This window comes from Sceloporus undulatus, chromosome 6 (genome assembly GCF_019175285.1).
Source record: "Sceloporus undulatus isolate JIND9_A2432 ecotype Alabama chromosome 6, SceUnd_v1.1, whole genome shotgun sequence".
NCBI classification, from domain to species: domain Eukaryota; kingdom Metazoa; phylum Chordata; class Lepidosauria; order Squamata; family Phrynosomatidae; genus Sceloporus; species Sceloporus undulatus.
The window spans coordinates 9533280-9556441 of record NC_056527.1 but is presented as its reverse complement, the minus strand read 5'-3'; the positions used below and the strand labels follow the sequence as shown (position 1 = coordinate 9556441).

Here is a 23162-nt window from a genome sequence, read left to right as displayed (position 1 = left end):
TCACACCAATATATATTGAACCTCTCTATAAAAATATCTGTCTGTAAATATTTTTGTTCTACAACTGGCATTACTCACCAGTGTTTCTCTAGATTACAATTAAATAACAATAGATTTTACACAAACCAATGAATAAACTTAAGGCAACTGGCAAAAAGATAGGGTCAGGCATATCTGCAATCCAAGTATTCAGGCCCAAGGTTCCAGTCTAGACTAAAATGGCTAATATCAAGATCATCAGGACTAAACTGAGCCACTGGTTTCACAGTGGGACTTACATGCAACTAATCATATCTGAACTAGAGCACAAACCAAGCTGGTCCAGATAAATGTGACTGGAACCTTTGAACGTCTTGCTTACTTTGAATGTATTTGCAGGTTTTGTATATATGAGAGGTATTCATTGATGACAACTTCTTCTTCTTCCAGAGTTAAGTCCAAATAATCTTCTTCATGTTCTGGAATATCCTCTAAGATTTCATTGACAACTTCTACTTCCATGTCTTCATCTGTTGAGGCTCCAGATGTACCTAGAGATAAGTAAGAAATATAGTACACTACACAGACTCTTCTTCCCATGTTCATTATTTAACACAAAACTGATTCTATTCCAATGGTACCTCTGCATCAACAGCTGAATTTGTGACTAAACTTGGAATCAGAGCTGGAAGAAAGCACAAGGGCCAACTAGTCCAATCCCCTGCCATGCAGAAATACAATACAGCACTCCTGAAAGATGCCTAAGCAATCTCTGTTTAAAGATCTCCAAAAAAGAAGAGAAGTTCTTCCTAATGTTTATGTGGAATGGCTTTTCTTTAAATTGAATCCATTGGTTTGTGTTCTAATCTGTGGAGCAGCACATGGTATATTGCTCTACCATATACACGAAAATGCTTTAGATATTTAAAGATAGTGTTATCATTATTCAATCTTTTCTTCTCAAAGCTAAACTGTCACTCCTCAAAGGGTAGGTTTCCAAACCTTTGATCGTTTTGGCTGCCCTGATTTAGGCATATTCTGGCTTGTCAGTATCCTTGAACTGAAGTGCCCAGAGATAGTATTCCTACACTGCTGTTGATGCATCGGCTTTTTTGGGCAGACAACTGACTCAAGTTTAGTCTGCAGTCTACTGAGGTTCCTAGGTCATTGTCACACGTACTACTTTCAAGTCAGGTGTCATCCATCCTATATTTGTGAATTTAATTTTTTCTGCCTAGATGTGGTATATCTATCCCTGCTGAAATTTATTGTGTTAATTCTGGCTCAGTATTCCTACCTGTCAAGTTCATTTTGACTTCGAATCCTGGCCTCTGGGGTATTAATTCTTCCTCCGCTCCCATTTTGTTTCATCAGTAAATTTGATAAGTATGCCTTTTATTTCATAATTCTGTTATTTATAAATATGCTATACCATACCAGGTATTGAACTCTGAGTCACTTCATTAATCACTTTTCTCCAGGATGAAGACAAAGCATGGTGAGCACTCTCTTGGTTTGGTCTGTCAACCAATTATGAATCCACTTAACAGTGGCACCATCTAGTTCATGGTTAACCAGCTTGCTTGTAAAAAAATATCATGGGGGACTTTGTTTTATAGAAATCAAAGACATATTACATCCGTAGCACTACCTGATCTACCAAGCTTGTAACATCATAAAAAAGATAGGATTAGTTTGCTGTGACTTGTTTTTGTGAAACTCATGCTGACTCTTAGTAATCACAGGCACTGCTTTCTAAGTGCATATAGACCGACTATTTAATCATCTGTTCTAGAAGCTTTTCTCGTATCAGTATCAAACAGATTTGTCAGTAGTTGCTTTCATCTTTTTTGCCCTTTTTGAAGATGGTGACAACATTTGCTCTCCTCCAGTCACTGGGCAATCTCCTTTTCTCCAAGAATTCTGTTATTTGGCAGTGGCTTGAGATTACATTTGCAAATTCCTTTAGTACTCTTGGGCACTGCAGAAATAATCCAGTTTGACACCACTTAAACCGCAATGGCTCAATGCTATGAAATCCTGGGATTTGTAGTTTTTAGAGAGCTCTGGTGCCACCACACACTACAGTTCCCAGAATTCCATAGCATTCAGCCATGCCAGTTAAAATGGTGTCGAACTGGATTGTTTTTGCAGTGTGGGTGCAGCCTTAGATGTAGTTCATCTGCCCCTGGTGACTTAAATTCATTTACAGTAGCTAGGCAATCCATCCCATTGCCCAGTTCACCTCTGTTGATTAGGATCAAATCCAAAATAGCGTTTTCTCCACTTACTGGATAATGAAACTGTCTGTAAGGCTAGTGAGGAATCTGTACTGGCAAAACCACCTCTGAGTATTCATGGGGTTGCTAATTTCAGTATTCAACACCATCCATCATCATGGTATCAAGACTTTCCAAATTTGGAACTTGCTCCAAAAGGTTTAGACAGTGTTTGTGATGGCACACACATTAATCTCAACTGAGAACATATTGAAAGACTTTTTGGCAAAATATATATTTTGCTGATGAGCTGTTTTCTACCCGAGAATAAATGCTGTATATTTTTGAAAAGACAACTAAAGATTCATACCTCAATATACCATCAGAGATAAATATCTGTGATTGCTATTAGGGAAGAAATGACTATTCAAATTCTTATGAAGGGAAAAACTCAAGAAAAAGGCTTCTGAATGTACAAATACCCCAATAAGGAAAATTCTTCTTGATTCCTTTTGTCACCACCCACTACAACCATAGTGCTCAAATTGCTCTTTTACCTGCAGAATCAGTTGGAGAATCTTTGGATGAACTGGATTCATCTGAGGGAGTGGTGCTGTCTAAAGAGGTCTGTAAATCAACTGGGAGAGATCCCCCATAATGAGCCAGTGTTTGTGCAGCTAGCTGAATGTTGCCTTTGAATACTTTCAGAGCTTGTTCTGCTGTCTCTGGATTAAAGCCCATATACACCAACTACACAAGACAAATATAAAGAAGAGGTACATATTATAGGCGGTCACAAATTTGATGCCCCCTTTCTCCAAAGAGCTCCAAGGTGGTAATTTCATCTCTAAAAAGTTCCATGAACTAGGTTTGGTCGGCAGAAAGAGAGAGATTGCCAACCAACCTCTGACAGAGATTTACAACTGCACAGGAATTCAAAAGTGAGTTTCCTCACATCCACCTTGGACAGTCTAAACATGCCTCCAGGTATACATCTTAAAATATTAAGGCTATCACATTGGCACACAGTAACTGCCCAGACTTAGTTCGGTCTCTGGCAAAGCAAAATGGATTCTTGTATGAAGCGATCATGAGACATTCCTCAGTGAATGTGGAAGTAATGAATCGCTAAGCACACATGGGTTAAGTCAGCAAAGTAGGTGAGGCAAAACACAGAGTCCTGAGAAAATGGGTGCCAGACAGGAATTGAAGGTGAAGAAATAAAATATGGCAGCATTTTAAGGGGAGAGGGTAATGATGCAGAGGAGAAGGTAGGCAAGGGACATGGGGCTACTGCATGGAGAAATAGCTGTTCTGCTCTACATCTGCAAAGCCCTGTTTGTATCATGAGGATGGGCTAGCAAACTGGAGAGCAGGTGGTAGCACTCTGCTTTGCAGCTGCACAAGAATGGCTCAAAAGGCTTGGGCTCATCATGAGAAGACAATGCACATACTGTCAGGCCACAAGTTTGGTCATGGTGAGGGAGGATGCCTTTTAGTAGCAACTTGGTAGCACTGCAGTGTCATGCATTGGGAATACAGGCAGACCATGTGTCATCAATGTCTGCCTTAAAGGGAGAAAACAATAATGCTTACATGGCACCAAAACAGGAATCTGAAAGGCTTATTTAATATCATTTATTTATTTCATTTCTATATTGCCTTTCTCCTAGAATGGAACCCAAGGCAGCTGACAGATATAATAATTTAAATTAAATATTATCCCTCCCCTACCTTGCCCCCATATATATTTATACGCTAGGCTTACCTGATTAATACTTTCCTGAAGAACATGAAACTGGTTCCCAGGCACTGGATCATCATCATCTGGCAGGAGTAACTGGGGATTGTCAAGCATAAGCTAAAACAAGAAATCATAGCATGTATGTATAGATCTGTATAAAACATTATGATAGCTTTATTTTCATTCCCCAACATGGAATTTCTGTTTTGCACAGCTGTTACATACTGGGTCAGTGCTTTTACTGAACTATTTATCCATCACATTAAAATCTTATTTTTAGTGACCCCGCTTCCTGCATATACATGGCATTAGGGTATTTTTTGCCCCAGTGCATTCCACTGACTAACCTCAAACTAGAAATACTAGGTAATATTATTTAGTCAGTCACTACTCTTTGTTTTAACATCCATTTTTCTATTCTCTTGGGACCAAAAAGCAAAGAGACAGCCAGACAGAACTTGTCTCTCCCTGCTCCTTATCTGCTGAGTAAACTTTTATGGCTGAAGTAAGTTTATTTGGCAGGTCTAGCTGTGGGAAGACTTTGCAGGCTGTAGCATAGGAGCAAATTTAAGTGTAGAGAAACCTTATTTACCACCTCAGAGCTGACATGTTTAACAGTATGAAGAGGCAATGCTATTATCTGTCAAGTGAAGACCAGGTATAAGAATATATTATTTTTTAAAAATATTTTAATTAAAAAAGGAATAAACCTTGTTTCCAATGGATGCAGGCTTTTGGAGCACAATTAAGAGCATTTACCTTAACTGCTTGTTCAAGGTCTCCTTTTGCCTTGTGAAGAGCTTCTCTCGCTGCTCGCTCTGAATAACCCATACTCTTCAAAGAGTTTATATCCTCTAACCGCTTTCGCCTTTTAGCTCTTTCTTCCCTCCTTATTTGAGCCTTCTCCTGTAGCAATAGGACAAGAAAATAAAATAAATAAAAAAGAAAGCAATTTACTAATTAATTTGTCCACTTAGGCATCTCTTGCAACTTTAACAGATTTTTTCCCCCAACACATTGGTTTCCAATACATTTTGTTCACTACAACTCTTTTGGGTGAAAATACTCTATGGTCAAGATCCTACATTGTGATTGTGAGGTGAAGTTTGATTATGTATTCAGTTATGTCATGCTGCATAACTGAACACAGAACCAAATGTGCAACTGAAGGAGTACTCATTTCATCCATGTGAACAGGGACAAACAGCATCAGCCAAGAACATGCATCTGTATACACAACTGGACCACATATACAACTCTGCTTCCACAGCACCTTGAACTGAATCCAGACCTTTGTGCATGAGGAAAAAAAAACACCTTTGTAAAACTTACAAAGAATTGCTAGAACTGTTGGTCCTCCACATTTGCAGATTTGACTTTTGCAGCTTTGATTATTCACAGATTTAACTGGTATGTTCTCTCTAGGAATCTTTAGGACCTCCAATGTGACTCTGCAGGAAGTTGACCATAGTCACACTGGAAAATCTAGAGATTCCTAGAGGAAACACTTTTGTAGACATTTGTAGATGCTCCAGTGCAATTCAACTTCCACATATGGACTGGAAGACCTAGAGATTCCTAGAGGTTAAAAAAAAGTTTTTTATTTGTGTTTTTTCCATTTTCTTGGGGTCCTGTGCCTTAACCCCAGCAAATGTGGATGGCTCAATGTATTTATTCTTTCTTTGCATTCCACTACTTGCTGCACCACAATGCAAAACTCATCCTTATGGTAAAGCATGAAACCTTCCCGGCACTATACCTCTCTCCTGTTAGAAATATGACTAGCAGCATGATCCACATTCCCATCACAAGCTCGGAGTCCTAGACGAGCTTCTTGAGCAGAGAATCCCAGAAGTAACAAGCTGTTGATCTTGTCAGGATCGATGCACAACTCTTGGAACAAACCATGTGCCTGCAAAGAGAAAGATGAGGACATGGGGTAGGAGGACTTCTACTGAACAATGTGAAGAAAACGTGAAGAAAACTATTTGGAGCCTACAGGCTGCTTAGGACAGAGAACACTATGCAGTATGATTGTCATGCAGTGTTCACTGGGGATACCTCCCAATTTTTGTAATAGGCCTCAGGTGGTGATTGTGATACAAAATGATGGAACATACCCTTTGAAGATGTTCAGCAGCTTCTTTTTCTCTGCCATTATGATAATGGCTTATTCCTTGAAGCAAATAAAGCCTTAGAAATAAAGCCTTCTCTCTCCCGGAACTTCCCTAAAAGGGGGAAAATATTTACAAATGGATCAAGTTGCAATTACTAAGAAAAGCATTTTTATTTACTGAAAGGCAGTGCAACTTACAAAGTCTGCATGCGCCTGCATGCATAAGGGTGAAAGAAGAGGGCCCCCAGAGTAAGGAACAAAAATAATAGTAAGGTGTGTGTGTGTGTGTGCGGGCGCGCGCGCGCGCACACACACACACACACACACAGAACAGCATACAAACTCTGACTCTGCTCTGGTCTTTTGAAACTTTGATGAAGTGAAGCAAAGTAGCCTGCATTTTCTAGATAGGAAGAGGCCACTGAAATAGACTCTGGTTACAAAATGAGCCTAAATAGTAGTATTACACCAAAAAGCTAAACTTTGTGGACAATAATTGATATGCAATCTGATATGCAAAGGAAATACTGCCAAGCCTACTTTATTTAGAATTTGTAACATTGCCCAATTTTCTCAAAATGTCACCTGCAAGAAAGTGTTCTTTTTCAGAAATCACCCTCAGCTGATGCTGCACTTCTTTCTCTTTCAGGTCCCCTTTGAGGGCACATATTGGGCACAGTGTGCAATGGAAATGGAGGAAAGTTATCAAAGTGCCATGGTTCCCTCATGAAGCTCCTTTTCGCCCAGCTGTACTATCATGTCATTTTCTGCTGTTCCCAGTGTTTGTACAAACCTCAAGGCCGAGCTCCGCTCAGCCCCCTCCCTGGAGTCATTTAAGAAAAATCTCAAGACTCACTTATTCCGCCAAGCCTTCCCCCACATGTCCTGATTGTCATCTTCTCCTGTGTATAGCGTGTTGTTTAGATTGTTTATTGATTTTAACTGGTTTTAATTATTAGGTATGAATGATGGATTTTTAATGATGTATTTTATTATACGGTTTAATATGGGGGATTTTCGTGGTTTAATTTTTATCTGTAATTTTTGTTCTGTGCTGTATTGTATTTCATTATTATCTTGTAAACCGCCATGATCGAAGGAATGGCGGTATATAAATAAAATCTCATTCATTCATTCACACACAGAGACAGGTTGGTTCTCCAGCCAACCATGCTACAGGTCAAACCCTGCCCCTGGGAGCCTATCAATAGGACATTTTGGGGGGAATGGGGCATCAGAACAGACCTGAAAAGCAACTTTCTTCTTCTGGTCTGCTTCTATGATATAAACAAATGGTCTGGTCTGGAATTATGGCACATAATTTTAGTGCTTGTTATCTTGCTATGGTCTTAGGTGAACTGTCAGCTGAAGGGCTGGGAAAGAATTTTACATGTGTTTTTTTTTTCTGGGCTCACTGATGTGGGAATTTTATATTTATTTTATTTACACCCTGCCCTTCTTCCAATTCAGGATCCAGGGGCAGCATACAACAAATCCAAACAAAGCTAAAACCTACCTGATAAAAAAAGTTTTAAAACCATTGAATAAACAATTCTACTAAAAATATCAGATTTCAACAAGTTTTTTTTAATTAAAACATAGGAAAAAGGATAAAAGCATGACATGCCCCTTTAAAAACCCTTGTATGGTGCAAAAAGTTAAAAAGCAAATGCCTGCCTAAATAAAAAGATATTTGCTTGCTGCTGGAAAGAGAGCAAAGAATGAGCCAACTGAACCTCCCCAGGAGGGAATTCTAGGCTAGGAGCAGCCACTGAGCAGGCCCTCTCCCTTTCCCTCACCAAACACACATATAATGGGGGGACAAAGAGATAACCCTCCTCCAAAGAACTTTGCCCTCTCTTTAAAGGATCCTGAACCCCCTTTGAAGGATCCTAAAGGATCTTCCTTTAAAGAATCCTGAAAGTGTTGCTTCCAAGCCCCAGACTAGCTCAGGGTATGGCATACATATTACACATCAAGATCATGGGAACATACTGTATTCATGCTGCAGTGCACCAAAGAAACTACTGCTATCTTCAATGTTATCCCAACATGTAGACTGGGTCATGCTGCTGCACAGCAGGCCGGTTATCCAATGCCTGGATCCCTGCCCTATGTTTTAATTTTCCTCAAGTCTTTGCAGATGTTTAACTGAGATTTCTAGAGCTGCGCCTGTGTTGTATTAATGTGATGTCAGAAGGAGAATCCAATAATCTGTTTCACAGATGCAGGTGAATTTATAGTAGTGATTCCCAAACTCTGGTCCTCCAGGTGTTTTGGACTTCAGCACCCAGAAGCCTCAGTCACCTTGGCTACTGGTCTGGGATTCTGGGAGCTGAAGTCCAAAACATCTGGGATGCCAGAGTTAGGGAATCACTGATTTATAGCATTAGTACTGGAATCCATGCATCTTCTATGTAAGTACTACCCTTCTAAAGTTGTATATTCACATATTTAATTCCAAAAGAGCAAGAAGCTGTCCTCAGCAGCAGGGACAACTAGCTACTTTCTGAATGGCAGGATTCTAAAGTTCTAAATGACAAGGACACTTGTTAAAAACAGAAACACACACTCCTTGGCTTACTTTTATAGTGACCAGCCTTTCATGGTTCTCTCCATAACACCTTCTGAAGCAATCGTGGGCTGCAAGAAGCTTTTTCTCAGCGTCATCAAGGCAATCCAGCTGTCCTAAGTGGAAGTAGCACCAGACTATGTCCAGCTGTAGAACTGCATAATTATCAACTGTGGTCAGGAGATCTGAACCACATTCACTGAAAAGCAGCAAGAAAAACAAAGCAAAAATATTGCACAATGCATTGCAAACATGCCTAGCCATCGGTAGGATTCATTCATTCTATAAATATGCACTGCAGCAAGTTACAGTGGTACCTCGGGATACGAATTACCCAGGTTACGAATTTTTCGGGATACGAATAAATCCCATAGGGATTTATTGTTTCGGGTTACGAAGGTTTTTTCGGGTTACGAAAAAACCCTGGTGCTGTTTAAATGGAGCCGCGGCAGAGCCGCGGCTTTTTTTCCCATTAGCGCCTATGGCAATTCGGGTTACGAAGGTTTTTCGGGTTACGAAATTAGCCGCGGAACGAATTAATTTCGTAACCCGAGGGACCACTGTATTTATTTTCACTGAACCTCTAGAAAGTTAGTGACTAGGAATGCACAAGTTGACACTGAAGATTTTCAGACTATCAGTTGCAAAGTTGGAAACTGTCTTCCAATGGCAAAAATACATCAATGAAATAAGATGAATCGGCAAAGCAGTAGGCAGCAGATAAAAAGCATTAGAGAGGAGGACATTCATGCCAGATTCTCTAGCCCTTCACTCCACAGATAAACCTGTTGTTATACCAATGGTATAATATTACATCTGCCTCAAATCCAGCTGAGGGAATTTCCCACTGACTTCAATGGGAAAAGTGGCAAAAAATAAAAATACACTCGTCCCCCGGGTTACGAAATTAATTCGTTCCGCCGCCATTTTCGTAACCCGGAAGTCTTTCGTTAGCCGAATCCCCATAGGCGCTAATGGGGAAAAGCCGCGGCTCCGCCGCGGCTCCATTTTAAAAAGCGCCAGCGTTTTTTCACAACCCGGGTAAACCTTCGTAACCCGGAAATAATTAATTAATTTTTTTTTCGTAACCCGGAAATTTCGTATCGCGGCGCGTTCGTATCCCGGGGTACCAGTGTACAAGATTCTCAATCCCGTTGACAACCACCATCATGTCACCTCATCAGAGGACACGGTGTAAACTCAATAAACTAATCCATATATGCAGGCAAGGAGTGACAATCATTGCTACTGGTGGCCAAACTCTCACTTTCCTTTCTGCGTTTAAAGGATTGCACCAGGGAGACTTAAAGTGTGATTGTGTTATCCTGATCCCTTCATGTCAGGCTGCCCAAAGTCTACCAGGAGCTGTATGCTGGCTGCATGTCATTTTAGGCCTCATGTGTTAGACAGCGGTTCCCAACCTGTGTTCTGAGGAGCCCTTAGCACAGCCAGGAAAATGAAAGAAATAAAAATTGAATAAAATCCATTGGGAGAGGCGGGAAATAGAAATAAATTATTATTATTATTAAATTAAAGAATAAGAATATATTGGTAGTTGTATATACTGTATACTCCTAAACACCATTAACTTGTAAGACATAGGGTAAGCCCCTTAGGGGCTCAGTGAGTCAAAAAGGTTGGGAACCCCTGTGTTAGAGGCACTGTGGCGGGGAGCAGTATCTCACCACTTTCTGTAACTTCCTGCAGTGGTGATGCTGTCCACACTAAGAGCACGGTGAGGCCTCCTGTGGCATATTTTTTATTATCTGCCCTGAAATGGGCAGATTGGATATTGCAGCTGTTTTGATTTTACACTGGTAGCAGTAACTACTGCCCTGCTGTAACAGCTCAATGGGATTGGTATCTAAAGCACAATAACTTTATTAGAAGTTAAAAAACAAAACAAACCTCCCCCCCCCCAACAGATTCCTACCAGAAATGTTTATCAGCATCTAACAGAAATGGCAATGCCATAGCATATTCTTTTTTCTTCAACAACGCTCTCCCCTTTTCATGATATCCCATAGCTAACAAAAGAGCCTGCAAAACAAAGGGGTGGGGGATTTTGACCATATTAAACTTTAATATTAATTGAACTGCAATTAAAGCATCCCAACTATACTATCCTCCTTACAACAAAGACTCACCTTTTTGGCTTCTGGGGGAATTTTTATGGTTCTTCCAGTCTGGTTTGCTATGTCCAAGTAAGGTACTCTGTCTGGGTCAGAAGAATCTTCTGCAACAGAACACACAAGAGAGGAAAAGGAGGAAGAATGTCACTCCTGTGCATTTGCTTGAATCCTTTAAATACAAACAAGACACTGCATCTGTAAAATTAGAACTGCAGCAACCTACTTCACTAGGTTGTTCTCTGTTTAGACAGAAGTTTCTACAGGAGAAGGAAGAGAAACCAGTTTTGTTGTTGTTATGTGCCTTCAAATTGACTCTGATTTCTAGGATATTCTTGGCTAGATTTCTTCAAAGGTTTGATAGAACTCATCTTGATAGAACTCAAACAGAGATAACATGGACAGGCTCATCTAATCGCACAGTACTCTATAGGACTATGAGTTCCACTCAAAGGTGAATGTGGTTGAATAGCATAAATGACCAGAACTTTGTAACTGGTGACAAAAGGCTGCACTGTACTGATCAGATAAAGTCCCTTTAAAAATCAAGCACTGCATTGCAACCTGATTTGCTCTGCATATGAAGTTGTTTCCTGGATCATACTTGTTCTATAAGGTCCCCCAAAAAATAAAAAATAAAATAAAAAGTACAGTGCGCCCTCCCATTACGCAGGGATCTGTTCCGGATCCCTCCACGTAAGGGGAATTCCGTGTGTGCTGGAGCCCCATTAGAAATAATGGGCTTGCGCATGTGGTGTGAGGTGGCGCAGTGGTATGCACGTGACACATTACTTCTTCCGGGGTGCGCAAGGGGCTTTTGGTGTGGCTTTCAGCATAGGCTGAAAGCCGCACATGCTGCGCCCGCATAAAACGCAGGTGCACTGTATTGTTACCTAGAGTCTGAAAATGTCATTATTAACATCAGGTGCCCTTTCTTCAATTCTGGGGCTCTAAAATCTCCATTTGGCAAAATATAGCATGGTTTACTATACATGCTTACTTGAAAGTAAACCACAATGAATGATTTGGTCTGAACTTGGTTCAGACTAATAGTTTAGTTTGAACTCAGGGAATGTTCTTCATAGAGGAAGCTGAGTGGCTAACATCAGTGACATCACCAACACAACTCTCCCACATTTCAGTTCTCAGGGCATTTCTTCAACTGTTTTACAAAGATCACTAATCTTTTAAAAAGTAGGATGAAACTGTAAAATGAATATACACAATCAGCATGAGGGAAGAAGCAAGACTTATTTGCTAGTTATGTCTGCTGTAGAAATAACAAAACTAGATCACACTCTGAGAAGCAGATGATAGACATAGTACTTGAAGACCACCTATCTTCCACCTATGATATGATGAAAAAAATTAGTCAATCACTAGTCTTGCATTTCACTGTTGTGCTATGATCAACATTTCAGAAAAGAGCTTCTTACTTCTGTCTGCCAGTATTTCTAAGCCCCTTTTTGTCCTCTGCATCTTTTTATTAATTTCTTTTTTCTTCATAGCCTCTTCCTCACGTTGCATTTCCTCTTCACGAACTTTTCTCCTGGTTTCTTCTTCACTCAGTTTGAGCTCAAGCACCATGACTTTGACGTTGTGTGTTATGCCTTGCTCTTCTAGTGTCTTTCCTGTAAAATGGAGACAGATTAGTATGCCAAACAAAATTAGAGAGAAAAAATTTGGAAGCTGTGGTTTAAAATGAAGATACAATACATTCCTAATGTAAAACCAGAATGCAGCTGTACAATTGTTTAACTAATATTTTTTAAAACAAGATACATACCTAGATCAAGTTGCTTCTTGTTTATTATTATTTTGATGCAATTTTCTTCAAGTCCATATGTCTGTGCTATGCTATGGAGCAAACAAATAGTTATTAAAGGCCCAATTTTAGAGCATACTGTCTATGTTGCTGAAATAAATTTCATATTTTTAGAATCATTTTTACACATAGTAATGTTATTTTATCACAATCATTATTAGAATGACTTGGAAAGAGAACCCACTATTTACAAGCTAACTGTAGCGCATAGCATTTAAAGACAAGGAATATCATTTTTGAACAGTAATTCTCCAAGCATGAACTATATAGGCCAAACATGATACAGAAGGAACCTGTTAAAACAGTTCCCTCTCTGCTCCTCCTGACATCCACATCATAGCTGCATACTATGTAGGTTTAGTTGAGAATAAACCAGAATAAATACACTGGAACTTGCTTATAATTAATCACAGCTGCACTTTTTCGATATATATATGGTTGCAAAATACACTGTTCCAGGCAGTGGCATCACTTACGAGGTGTGTGTGTGTGTGTGTGTGGGGTTTGCAAACTGCACTAGGTGACACCCTGGAGAAGTGACACCACTGCTCCTCAGACATCTGTAATTTGACACCAACAGGTTATGGCATTTGTCTGTATCTCTTTAATAAGCTGATGAGATGGGGTGAGTCAGGTGAGGAAAAAGGAGAGGCCCCAGGTCTATCTATCATTTTTAGTAGCCAATTATCTATGGAAAGCGTTGTCATGCGTTTTCCACTTTGGGGCAAGCATAACTCTTGCCACAGAAACCATATATAGAGTTTTGAGAGCTGTATTTACTTCTGTCCGTTAATTTTATACAACTAGTTATGTTTAGTAGGTATAACTCAGGGATAAATTTGAAGACAATGTTAAAGATGTCAGAGATTGTTTTGTGAAGTTGCTTTTCCTACTTAAAAAAATTACATTTCAAAATTTAATTTAAATTTTAAAAAACATGTAAATTTTTAGTTTAAAAAATTCTTTAAAAGCATCACATTTTACCAAATTTCACTTTAATCACGTGAAACTATGTATATGTAAATATATTCTGTGCTCTGATATTGTAATTTAAAGATAACTTTAATTTTGCCAGTTGTTTATGTCACAACTATTACTATTAGATTCCATGATATATGAGAATAATGATTTATGAATACATTAGTACAAAAAACATTACTAAGGATTCTGAATGGTGTGGGAGGAGGTCAATGGCAGGGTGACACCAGGAGTTACCACACTGGATGACACCAGCCCTAGTGACACCACTAGTTCCAGGGAATTCCAGAGTTCAGTTAAAAAGTATTACTAAACTAAATACACTTTAAAGGTAAAAGGTAAAGGTAGTCCCTTGACATGAATGTCTAGTCATAACCAATTGTAGGGGGCAGTGCTCATCTCCGTTACTAAACTGAAGAGCCAGCGTTGTCCAAGGATTGTCTGGTGGTTGTGTGGCCAGCATGACTGCACTGAACGCTGTTACTTTCCCACTGAAGTGGTAACTATTTATCTACTTGGATTTGCATGCTTTCAAACTGCTAGGCTGGCAGAAGCTGGGACTAGTGACAGGAGCTGACCCATCATGCAGCACTCAGGCTTCAAACTGCCAACCTTCGTCAGAATTGGCATCTTAACCACTAAGCCACCACATGCCTGAGATACACTTGACCCAACACACAATATAAAAAACAAACAGTAGTTACTTACTGTGATCTCAGCTCCTTGCCTGTGATCACCAATTTTGTCTCTAGGACATTTTTTCGTGTCTATAAATGTATGGAAATACAAATTCCAAGTTACCATCAGTTGTGTAAACTAAGTTCTACATATTAGAATCCATCGCTCCTTCATTGAAAAGATGTCATCTGCTACACCTTTAATTTCATCCTCTGTTTCACCATTTTTCTTCCTTCTCTGTTTATCACTTCACATAATCACTTATACCATGGATAAATAAAGAGCAAAACAGAACCTTAATGCATTTGGGCATATTGTACTTAATCAAGATCCATGAACATTCATGCATCTCATCAAGATGAGAAAGAAAAGAAACAAAACATAGAGCAAATTGCATATGAACCAATTCTGGAATTAATTTTAGAAATTCTTCATATCAGAAGGCAGATGTTGGTAAAATGTGGGGGCAAGCAAGTCTATGGAACAATAATAAAACTGGAGAAATTTGCTCATTGCTCAATTTACTCTGAATGGTACTGCTGCCACTCAAGCACAATATGGAAGCTGAATTACCTCTACAAACAAGAAGCAACATTAGTTTGAGTTCATGCAGTTGTTCTGATTGTAGAAGTATATTTCTAGCCCTATGCTTTATTATTTGCTGGACATGGCACAAAGGATCAGATGGACAGGGCCTATAATATTATCGTATATATTTGACTATAAGTCGACTTCACGCGTAAGTTGAAGGCAGGTTTGGGGGCCAAAATTATGGATTATGACTTGTGGATAAAAAAAGGGTAAAACTTAGGGGCATGTAACAAAGGATGTAAAGTAGGAAGCAAAGACTGTTTATTTAACAGTTGTTAAAACAATGTATAGTACAAAAGTAAATAATCATAAAGTAAACAATCCTAACTGTATTCCATTTTAATTTGTACTGTAAGCAACCTTAGGTTTCATATTAGGAGTAAGGCATAAGATAAAAATAAAATAAAGTAAAATATATTACATTAGTTACACACAACACTATCTACAATCAATTGTCCATAAAGCAGAATTGGAAGAGGATAAATTTTGGATTTAGATCTCCATTACTTATATGAAAATCACTGCTAGTGAGCAGTTCTAAGAAGAAAAAGATCATTCATTAACTACTGTTTTAAAAATACTTATGTACCTCAAGGTGGCACCATTCACAGGCAGTATTTAGTTTTACCAACACATCCTGATCTTTACAAAGGTGACCCCCCCAAAAAAAAGGGGGGTGTTAAAAGATGTAGAACCTTTCTCTCTGACTCATGCCACTTCATGCTCATGAAGTCTTCCAGAAGTTTGGGGATTGACTGTTTTATGGTGTCCTCCCTGCTCCCATAAATAGTTTTATTTTCAAAGCGCTTCACTAAGAAGTCAAAAGGTTATCAGTCAGAAGGAAAGGGAACACTGCATGTCTAAAATATTGAGTTTAAACAATACAAGCAACACTAATTTTGATGCACAGTTTAGAATAAGGAGGTGTTAATCATTCAATATTGTGACTATTTCAATTCACTGATACCAGAGGTTCTAAGATGAAAGGGAAATTATATAACTAAAGAATTTATGGGGGGGGGGTCACCATTTTTTAACATAAGACTGAAGTCCATGACAGATACACTGGATTGCTTTTATTCTATCTAAACAATGACTTAGTGTGTGTGTGTGTGGTATTTGAACTCAAATTAGTAAACTGCTTTTTACAAGCATAGGAGGGTTAAATAGAGTACACACTGCTTTATCTTTTCCCACTGTGAATTCACCTCCACTGAACTCTCAAGATAAATGAAAGAAGTCAACTTCAATGGATCCTTCTCCCACCACCCCTTCCATAAATAAAACTGAGAATGGGTTTTTTTCAGTCAGCTTTTCTGCCTCTTTTATACACATGAAATGTTATTATTGATTAGATTCCCACAGCCATTACTGCCCATTTTAAAATATGCTTCTTTAGGTAACATTAAACAATTGCTTACTTTACCCAACCTCGCAGGCAAGGCTACTTCAAGCGTTGCGATTCCCGTTGTCTTGTAGGCTTCATTTCCTGTTCCCCGCTCAACTGCTTTGCAGCGTATTTCTTCCAGAAGGGCTGCTATTTCATTGTCATTATAATTTAGTCTGGCTGAATACTGCACTGCGAGATTCTAGGAAAATAAAAATGCATTTGTTAAGAGCATGAAAGCAGTAAATATGCATGAAGTGAAAGCAGCCACAATATGGCAGCCACAGAGTACTTGCCTTTAATTCCTCACCAGCCTCTTTATTACTATTTGTATAAGGAGGTTTCCACAGCTGAACTTTGTCTTCTCGTAAATACATTTTCAGCTTTGCTGAAAGATATTTGTCCTGTGCCATCCTAGCATAGAAAACAAAAATAAAACGTTTAGTTCTCTGGACATCATTACAACAACGTGAAGTGTAATACTGTTGGCAAAATCAAAATGTATGCTCTACTTTTTCAGATCCCAAAAGGAACATGCTAATTAAAGATGTTGCTTCTTCACTATCCGGGGAATGGCCACAGCTTAGTGCCTTTGGGGCAGAAAGTCTCAGGTTGAATCCTCAAAATCTCCAGGCTGGTGAGCCACTGCTGCTCAATGTAGATCAAGGCAAATAACTGGCGAAGGCTGAAGGATTAATTTTAGGTTTCCAGGATCCTACCAGAGCTGCATTAGGTCTAAAAAAGCCCCCTTCCATTAGAAATGTGAAGGCCTTTGGGGGGGGGGGAGAGAAAAAAGTTTTTTTTCCTGGGGGAAAACCCCCAAGAATTTTGCTTTTGTTTTTTTTCCTTGGAAAAAATGGGAACCCACCCCATTCTTTTCTGGGCCTTCATACCTCTGTTCCCCACCTAACTGGCCTCTGCTCTGCTTCAGGTTTCATTTTCAGGCATCTGGGGACATATTAAACTTGGTGGAAATGTTACATCCCATTTATTACCAAACCCTGTTCCTGGAAGCATCCAGGTGTGGTCAAATAAACATTTTTCTCCCAGAGCTTCAGGTGAGTAGGCAGAGACAGCAGACACAGACAATACCAGGCTAGATGGAGTAAAGGTCTGATTTCAACTAAAACAGCCTCCCATGTTGCCATTAAGTGCGGAAGTAGCAAATAAGAACCGCCCCAATTGCATTTTGTAGAGAGGCGGGATATAATAATAATAATAATAATAATAATTATTATTATTATTATTATTATTATTATTATTATTATAAATTTTGTCTGTTATAAAGCTATTTTAATACATAAATTTCATTAAATTACTGTATAAAGTTATTTTTTGTATACATCCTGGTTTTGTGAAGTCAAAGGCTTTCATGGCCGGCCATCAACAACAGAACAATACGCAGATTAACATGGGAATCATTCCTCCTCACCGGGGGTCAACCAGGGCCCAAACAGACAGGCCAAAATAAAGCTGCTTCCGGTCACTTTGGAGGTATGCTTTTAAAATGATGCAGGCATCCTAAGAGGCCAGAAGCCGCGCCAAAGCCATGCTCCAGTCCTAAGGACTGGAGCGCAGCTTTGGCACAGTTTCTGGCCTCTTAAGATGTGTGTGTCATTTAAACAGCATACCTCCAAAGTGACCCGAAACAGCTTTATTTTGGCCTGTCTGTTTGGGCCCACACCCACTTTCTTCCAGGCAAGCATTCTCTGAAAATGCCAGCCACAGATGCTGGCGAAACGTCAGGAATAAACTCTTCTAGAACATGGCCACAGAGCCCGAAAAACCCACAAAAACATCCTACATTTCTCCAGCACAGGACCCAAAGTGGCTTACAACAAATTAAAACAAAGTACAGCTAAAATATTCATAGAAAAAAATTAAATTAACAACCCTTTTTGAAACCTCAAAGTTAATACAGTTTAAAATATAATTTAAATATAGTGATATATGAAATATCTAAAAGAGCACAGCACACTCCATTAAAAAGGCTCTTCTGCCACATGAGATAAGAGCCAAAGGCTTGCCTAAACAAAAAGGCCTTTCCTGACTTTACAAAGTGGAACCAGTTTTTAAAATACTATATGGAAAAACTCCCTAAGAGAAACTAGTGTCAGGATTCTGCCATTAATTATTTCCACCTAATTATGTACTATTGTGTACAAACAAAAGGAATACGTCTCCTCTGAACTTGATTTGGAGATTGGCTTGTACATTCGTAGAAGATTATACCTCTTTCACAGTGGCTTTATCTCTAAACCTAAAAGTGACTCTTGGCCCTCTTATAAGTCCTTGGGAGTAATGGGTGTGAAATTTTGTTCAATCTTTGGCTTGTTTTTATAATAATATTAAATTATGATGCCTTATGTTTCTGATATCAATAAAATTTAAATTCCAGGCTGCCAGCAAATGTATATTTTAACACAAAATAAAAATGAAATTGAAGTTGTAAAGAACATTATACAAGCAAGCAACAAACAAAAACATCCTGCTGAAGCTGACTAAGAAGGCATCAATAAATTTGGAACAGATGTTTGCTAATGATTTATCATGATGTTTTTATTTGCTCATATAACTGTTTCCCTCATGTAAACCAATTTTTATAAGAAGCCACTGACAGGTTAAAATCACATGCTGACAATCGCTTCAAGAGTCTAATGTATGTACAGTACTTGTAAATCTCAATTCACAGATAAAATGCTCATTCAATGGATGTTGGCTCAAACACAGCTCCATCTCTTTACCAAAACAACAGGTTACTGTATTTTCCCCACAAATCTAATAAACTTGGGAAGCGACTGATGAGGATTTTGTTTGTTTTTAGCATATTAGTATATTATTTTAGTACTCCAGCATTTTATAGTGTAGTGTTTTATCATTCATTTTTTATTGTAGTATATGTTCTGATGTGCTGCCCTTTGGTGGAAAAGGTGTTATAAATAAATGTTGTTGTTATAAATCTTAGCAGGGTTGTACATAGCTGGAGAAATAGTAATGGACTGAGATTTAGGGGATCCAGGTTCGAGTCCCAACTCAGCCATGAGACTCATTAAGGGACGAAACAGACAGCCCCTTTGTGGCGGCTTCTTGGTGGCTTGGGGGCATGTTGTTTAGGCGCCGCTTGCCCTCAAGCCGGCAAGAAACCGGTGAAGCCACCCGCTCACATGGAGGGCAGCTTTGCAGCACACCAGTGGCCTGGCATTTAGACACTGCACGCTGTAAGAGCACCGCAGAGCTGCGGCAGAAAAGTGGCTTTTCCCCCACTTCTTTTTGCGCCAGCAAACAGCCAGGTTGAAGGTGTGGCATGCAGTTGCTGTGGCTCCAACCCCAGCATTCAAAGGGATGGCATCAAGCCGCCCCTTTAGGGCCATCGGTTTTGGCCCTAAGTGACCTTCAGCCAGTCATTTTTTCTCAGCCTGATCTCCCTGGCAGCATTTTTTTGGGAATAGAGAGAAATGTATGTCATCTTGAAGTTGTTGAAGAAAATGAAGATTAAAATATAATTACGGGCTTGTCTTCGCTGGACAAAATACTATCCCCGGAGTACTGTGGTCCTTGAATATTTGTGCTCTCTAAGTAGTAGCACTTGCATTTCCAAACCATCCCTTTTAGTCACCCAGTGCCACTGTTAAGGTCACAACGAGATGCCCAGCCATGTTTCAACGCTGGCCAACTTGTTTTGCCCTTAGAGCGACTTGCTGAGAAGAGAGCCAGTAACTGGCGATGGGGGAACCCACAACAAAAGGTAAGCTTTTTAAAAGTGGGTTAAGGGGAAGAAAGGCCAAATTGGGTATGCACACCATGAAGATAGTCTGTGCCCAACTTGGGGTTTTGGCCCTGTGTCATGTAAAAATGATGCAGTGAACCCAGGGGGAATTCAGACTAAATAACCCATGTAGGCAAGGCTAAGAATATAGCCAAATAAACACTGAAGCCAGGATGGCGTAGTGGTTTGAGTGCTGGACTACAACTATGGAGACCAGAGTTCAAAAACTGGCTCAGCCATGTTAAACCCACTTGGGCAAGTCATACTCTCAGCCTCAAAAGATGACCATGGCAAACCTCCTCTGAACAATTCTTGCCAAGGAAATCCCTTTATAGGTTTGCTTTAGGGTCGCTATAAGTCAGAACTTGAAGGCACACAACAAGGTCCAACCTGCTCTTACAAAGTTAGCAGTAGTCTGATGTGCAAGCAATCTGAAGATTTCCAAAGACCTACAAAAGTCTACAGACCAACTTGCTTCTATTAAAGGCCCTGTTAGTAAATTGGCATGAATAAGATGAAAACACAAGTGTCAAAGACAGCAATCTCTTTCTCGGAAAATGCCCCACTCCACAGAGGAAGTGGCTAAAGACTGCAGCTGTCGCTGCTTCGTCTTGCCATCTCACTGTGTTTGCCACATTTAAGTATCTGCCAATGATCCCAGCACAGCCGGCGCTGCTGCCAGGTTTTACAGATGTAGCCAATGAAAACCCACCAATACAGTATTGTGGTATTTCTGGAGTTGTGATGCAAGTAGGAAGCCAGAGAAAAGCAACTCCTGGTTCCTTCACATAGACTTTCTCTTTCAGTCACCATATGGATAAGCAGAAGGTCAGTGGCTTAGCTTTGATTTCAATGCCCCCCCAGAAAAAAATTTGGAGCCATTGCCATTTCTCTTTGAGCCAGAGCAGGAAAACATAAAGCACCAGCGAGGGGGAGAAGGAGAGATTCCCAAGCAGCTGGTGTTGCTGGGAAAGAGAGAAGGAATCTTTTAAAGCAGAATAAATTAAAGGAGAAAAAAGATCTATATGCTGAGTCTCTTAAAGATTCAAGGGACTCGTTTATGACTGAAAGATCTGGCAAAGGTCTTCTAATATTGCCATCTGCTGCTTGGGAAATGGCAGATTCATTAGTTTTGCTTTCAGCAGTATTTGGTTCATACAACACATACCACTGACATGGCTATAGAGAGGGAAAGCGAAAGCAAAAGGAAAAAGATTCTATTTTGTGCAAGATAAAGACCCTAAATACATGAGGAAACTTAGAAGAGAAAGCCAATACAGTGAGTAACAGCTGGCCCTCCACATCTGTGGCTTTGACTTTTGTGGCTTTGATTATTGAGAGCTCTGATGACTATGTTCTCTCTAGGAATCTCTAGGTCTTCCAGACGACTCTGTTGTCAATTTCTCCCAAAAGTCATGCTGGAGGACCTAGAGATTCCTGGAGGGAACACTTCTCTAGGCATTTCTAGGTCCTCCAGTGCAATTTCACGGCCAACCTTTGGCAGATCTTGACCACTGCATTGCCCCGGAGGACCTAGAGCAGCGGCCCCCAAACTGAGCTCTTTAAGGGATTTTGGACTTTGACTCCCAGAATCCTTGACTACTGGCCAACACGGCTGAGGCTTCTGGGAGCTGAAGTCCAAAATCTCTTAAAGGGCACAGTTTGGGGACCACTGACCTAGAGAGTCCGAGAGAAGAGGCAGGGCAGTGAAAGCTGTCTCAGACTGGGCCATTTCTGCACTGGGTTTTGGACCTTTGTCTCCTTTTCTCTTTTAGTGTGAATACATGCTTTCCAGTTTTTTGTTCAGTTCCTGAACATCTCCCAGAATTCCATAGCATGGCAGTTAAAGTGGTGCCAAACCAGATTATTTCTGCAGTGTGGATGCACCCCAAGTATACGGTCCAGAACACACTGCGGAAATAATCCAGTTTGAGACCGCTTTAACTGCCCTGGCTCAGTGTTAGGGAATCCTGCGAACTATATAGTTTTGTGCGACAACATTTAGCCTCCTCTGTCAGAGACTCTGGTGCCACAACAAACTACAGTTCCCAGGATTCCCTAGCATTTAGCCAGGGCAGTTAAAGCAGTCTCAAACTGTGTTATTTCATGCAGTGTGTTTTGCACCTGGGTCCCTTGGCCTAGTGGTTTCCCCACAGTACTGGTTTCCTTGAGGCCAGGGTTCGAGTCCTGGCTCAGCCATGTCAACCCACCGTTGGGATAGGAAAGTCACACTCTCTCAGCCTCAGAGAATGGCAATAAGCAAACCCTCAGTGAGGGTTGTTATTATTATTATTATTATTATTATTATTATTATTATTGTGTGAGGGCACAGAACAACAAGAAGAGGTTGTGGGTCACTGAAAAGCTTAAGGATAATGGTAATGATGATGATATTAATGATGATAATAATAATAATGATGATGGCTGCCTCAGTTGCCACTGCCATCCTCTGAGGCTGAGAGAGTGTGACCTGCCCAAGGATGACAACCCTAGTAAGGCCACCATTTTGGGGCTACCTAGAGCCATCAATGAGGACTTTTTTGGGGGGGGGGTTATTCAGAAGAGACTCTATCCCCAAAACAGAACCCAACCCCAGAAGCGATGCCAAGGAAGGCGAGGGCCTTGCGAAGGCGAAGCTGTGTCTCTCTCTCACTCACCTGGCGCGCTAGTCCAGAGGCGTGTACACGTGTCTCTCTCTCTCTCTCTCTCTCTGTGGGGAACGTCTGAAAGCAAGACCCGCGAGTCGACGTTTTGACGTTTATTCTCTATAACCCCTCCCCCCGCCCTTCTCGCCTGAAGAGAAATAATAAAAGAATGAAATAAAAATAGTAAACCAGGAGGGGAAGACAAGGCCCCCCCGGTCCCTCCTTCGCCGCCTCAGAAGCGAAAGCAAAAACAGGGAGAGAGCGGCGGCGTCGAGGAGGAGGAGAGGCCTTGGGCGTCACGTGACCACGGGGCCCCGTCCGCCATCTTCGTCCTCCTTCCCTTTGTGGCGTCAAAGCCTAGGGCAGCCTTCGCCTTCTGGCTCTGAGGGAGCAGCAGGAGAACGCTCGCTTCACCATCGCCATCATCGTCACCACAATCACTGCTATCATTATTTTACCATCAACATTATCTTTATTATTATTATTGTCTTTTTTATCATCAATATTATTATTATTATTATTACCATCATGAT

The 23162-nt window shown here is 40.3% G+C and overlaps 1 protein-coding gene across 2 annotated transcripts; it reads right to left on the bottom strand.

The window, feature by feature from the left end:
* Positions 1 to 357: 357 nt before the first annotated feature.
* NUB1 (negative regulator of ubiquitin like proteins 1) lies at positions 358 to 22942 on the bottom strand. 2 transcript variants are annotated; one of them, XM_042475003.1, is made up of 15 exons: positions 22642 to 22942; positions 16515 to 16632; positions 16253 to 16420; positions 14271 to 14329; positions 12546 to 12616; positions 12196 to 12390; positions 10778 to 10866; positions 10564 to 10670; positions 8643 to 8829; positions 6063 to 6170; positions 5702 to 5854; positions 4702 to 4848; positions 3967 to 4038; positions 2756 to 2948; positions 358 to 530 (listed from the first exon to the last, which is right to left on the bottom strand). In XM_042475003.1, the coding sequence occupies exons 2-15, from the start codon at positions 16629 to 16631 to the stop codon at positions 358 to 360; spliced, it is 1839 nt and encodes a 612-aa protein (XP_042330937.1). In that variant the 5' UTR covers position 16632; positions 22642 to 22942. The 2 variants fall into 2 exon arrangements, with proteins under 2 accessions (XP_042330937.1, XP_042330936.1); XM_042475002.1 differs by having other exon boundaries at positions 3967 to 4059; positions 22642 to 22938.
* Positions 22943 to 23162: the final 220 nt, after the last annotated feature.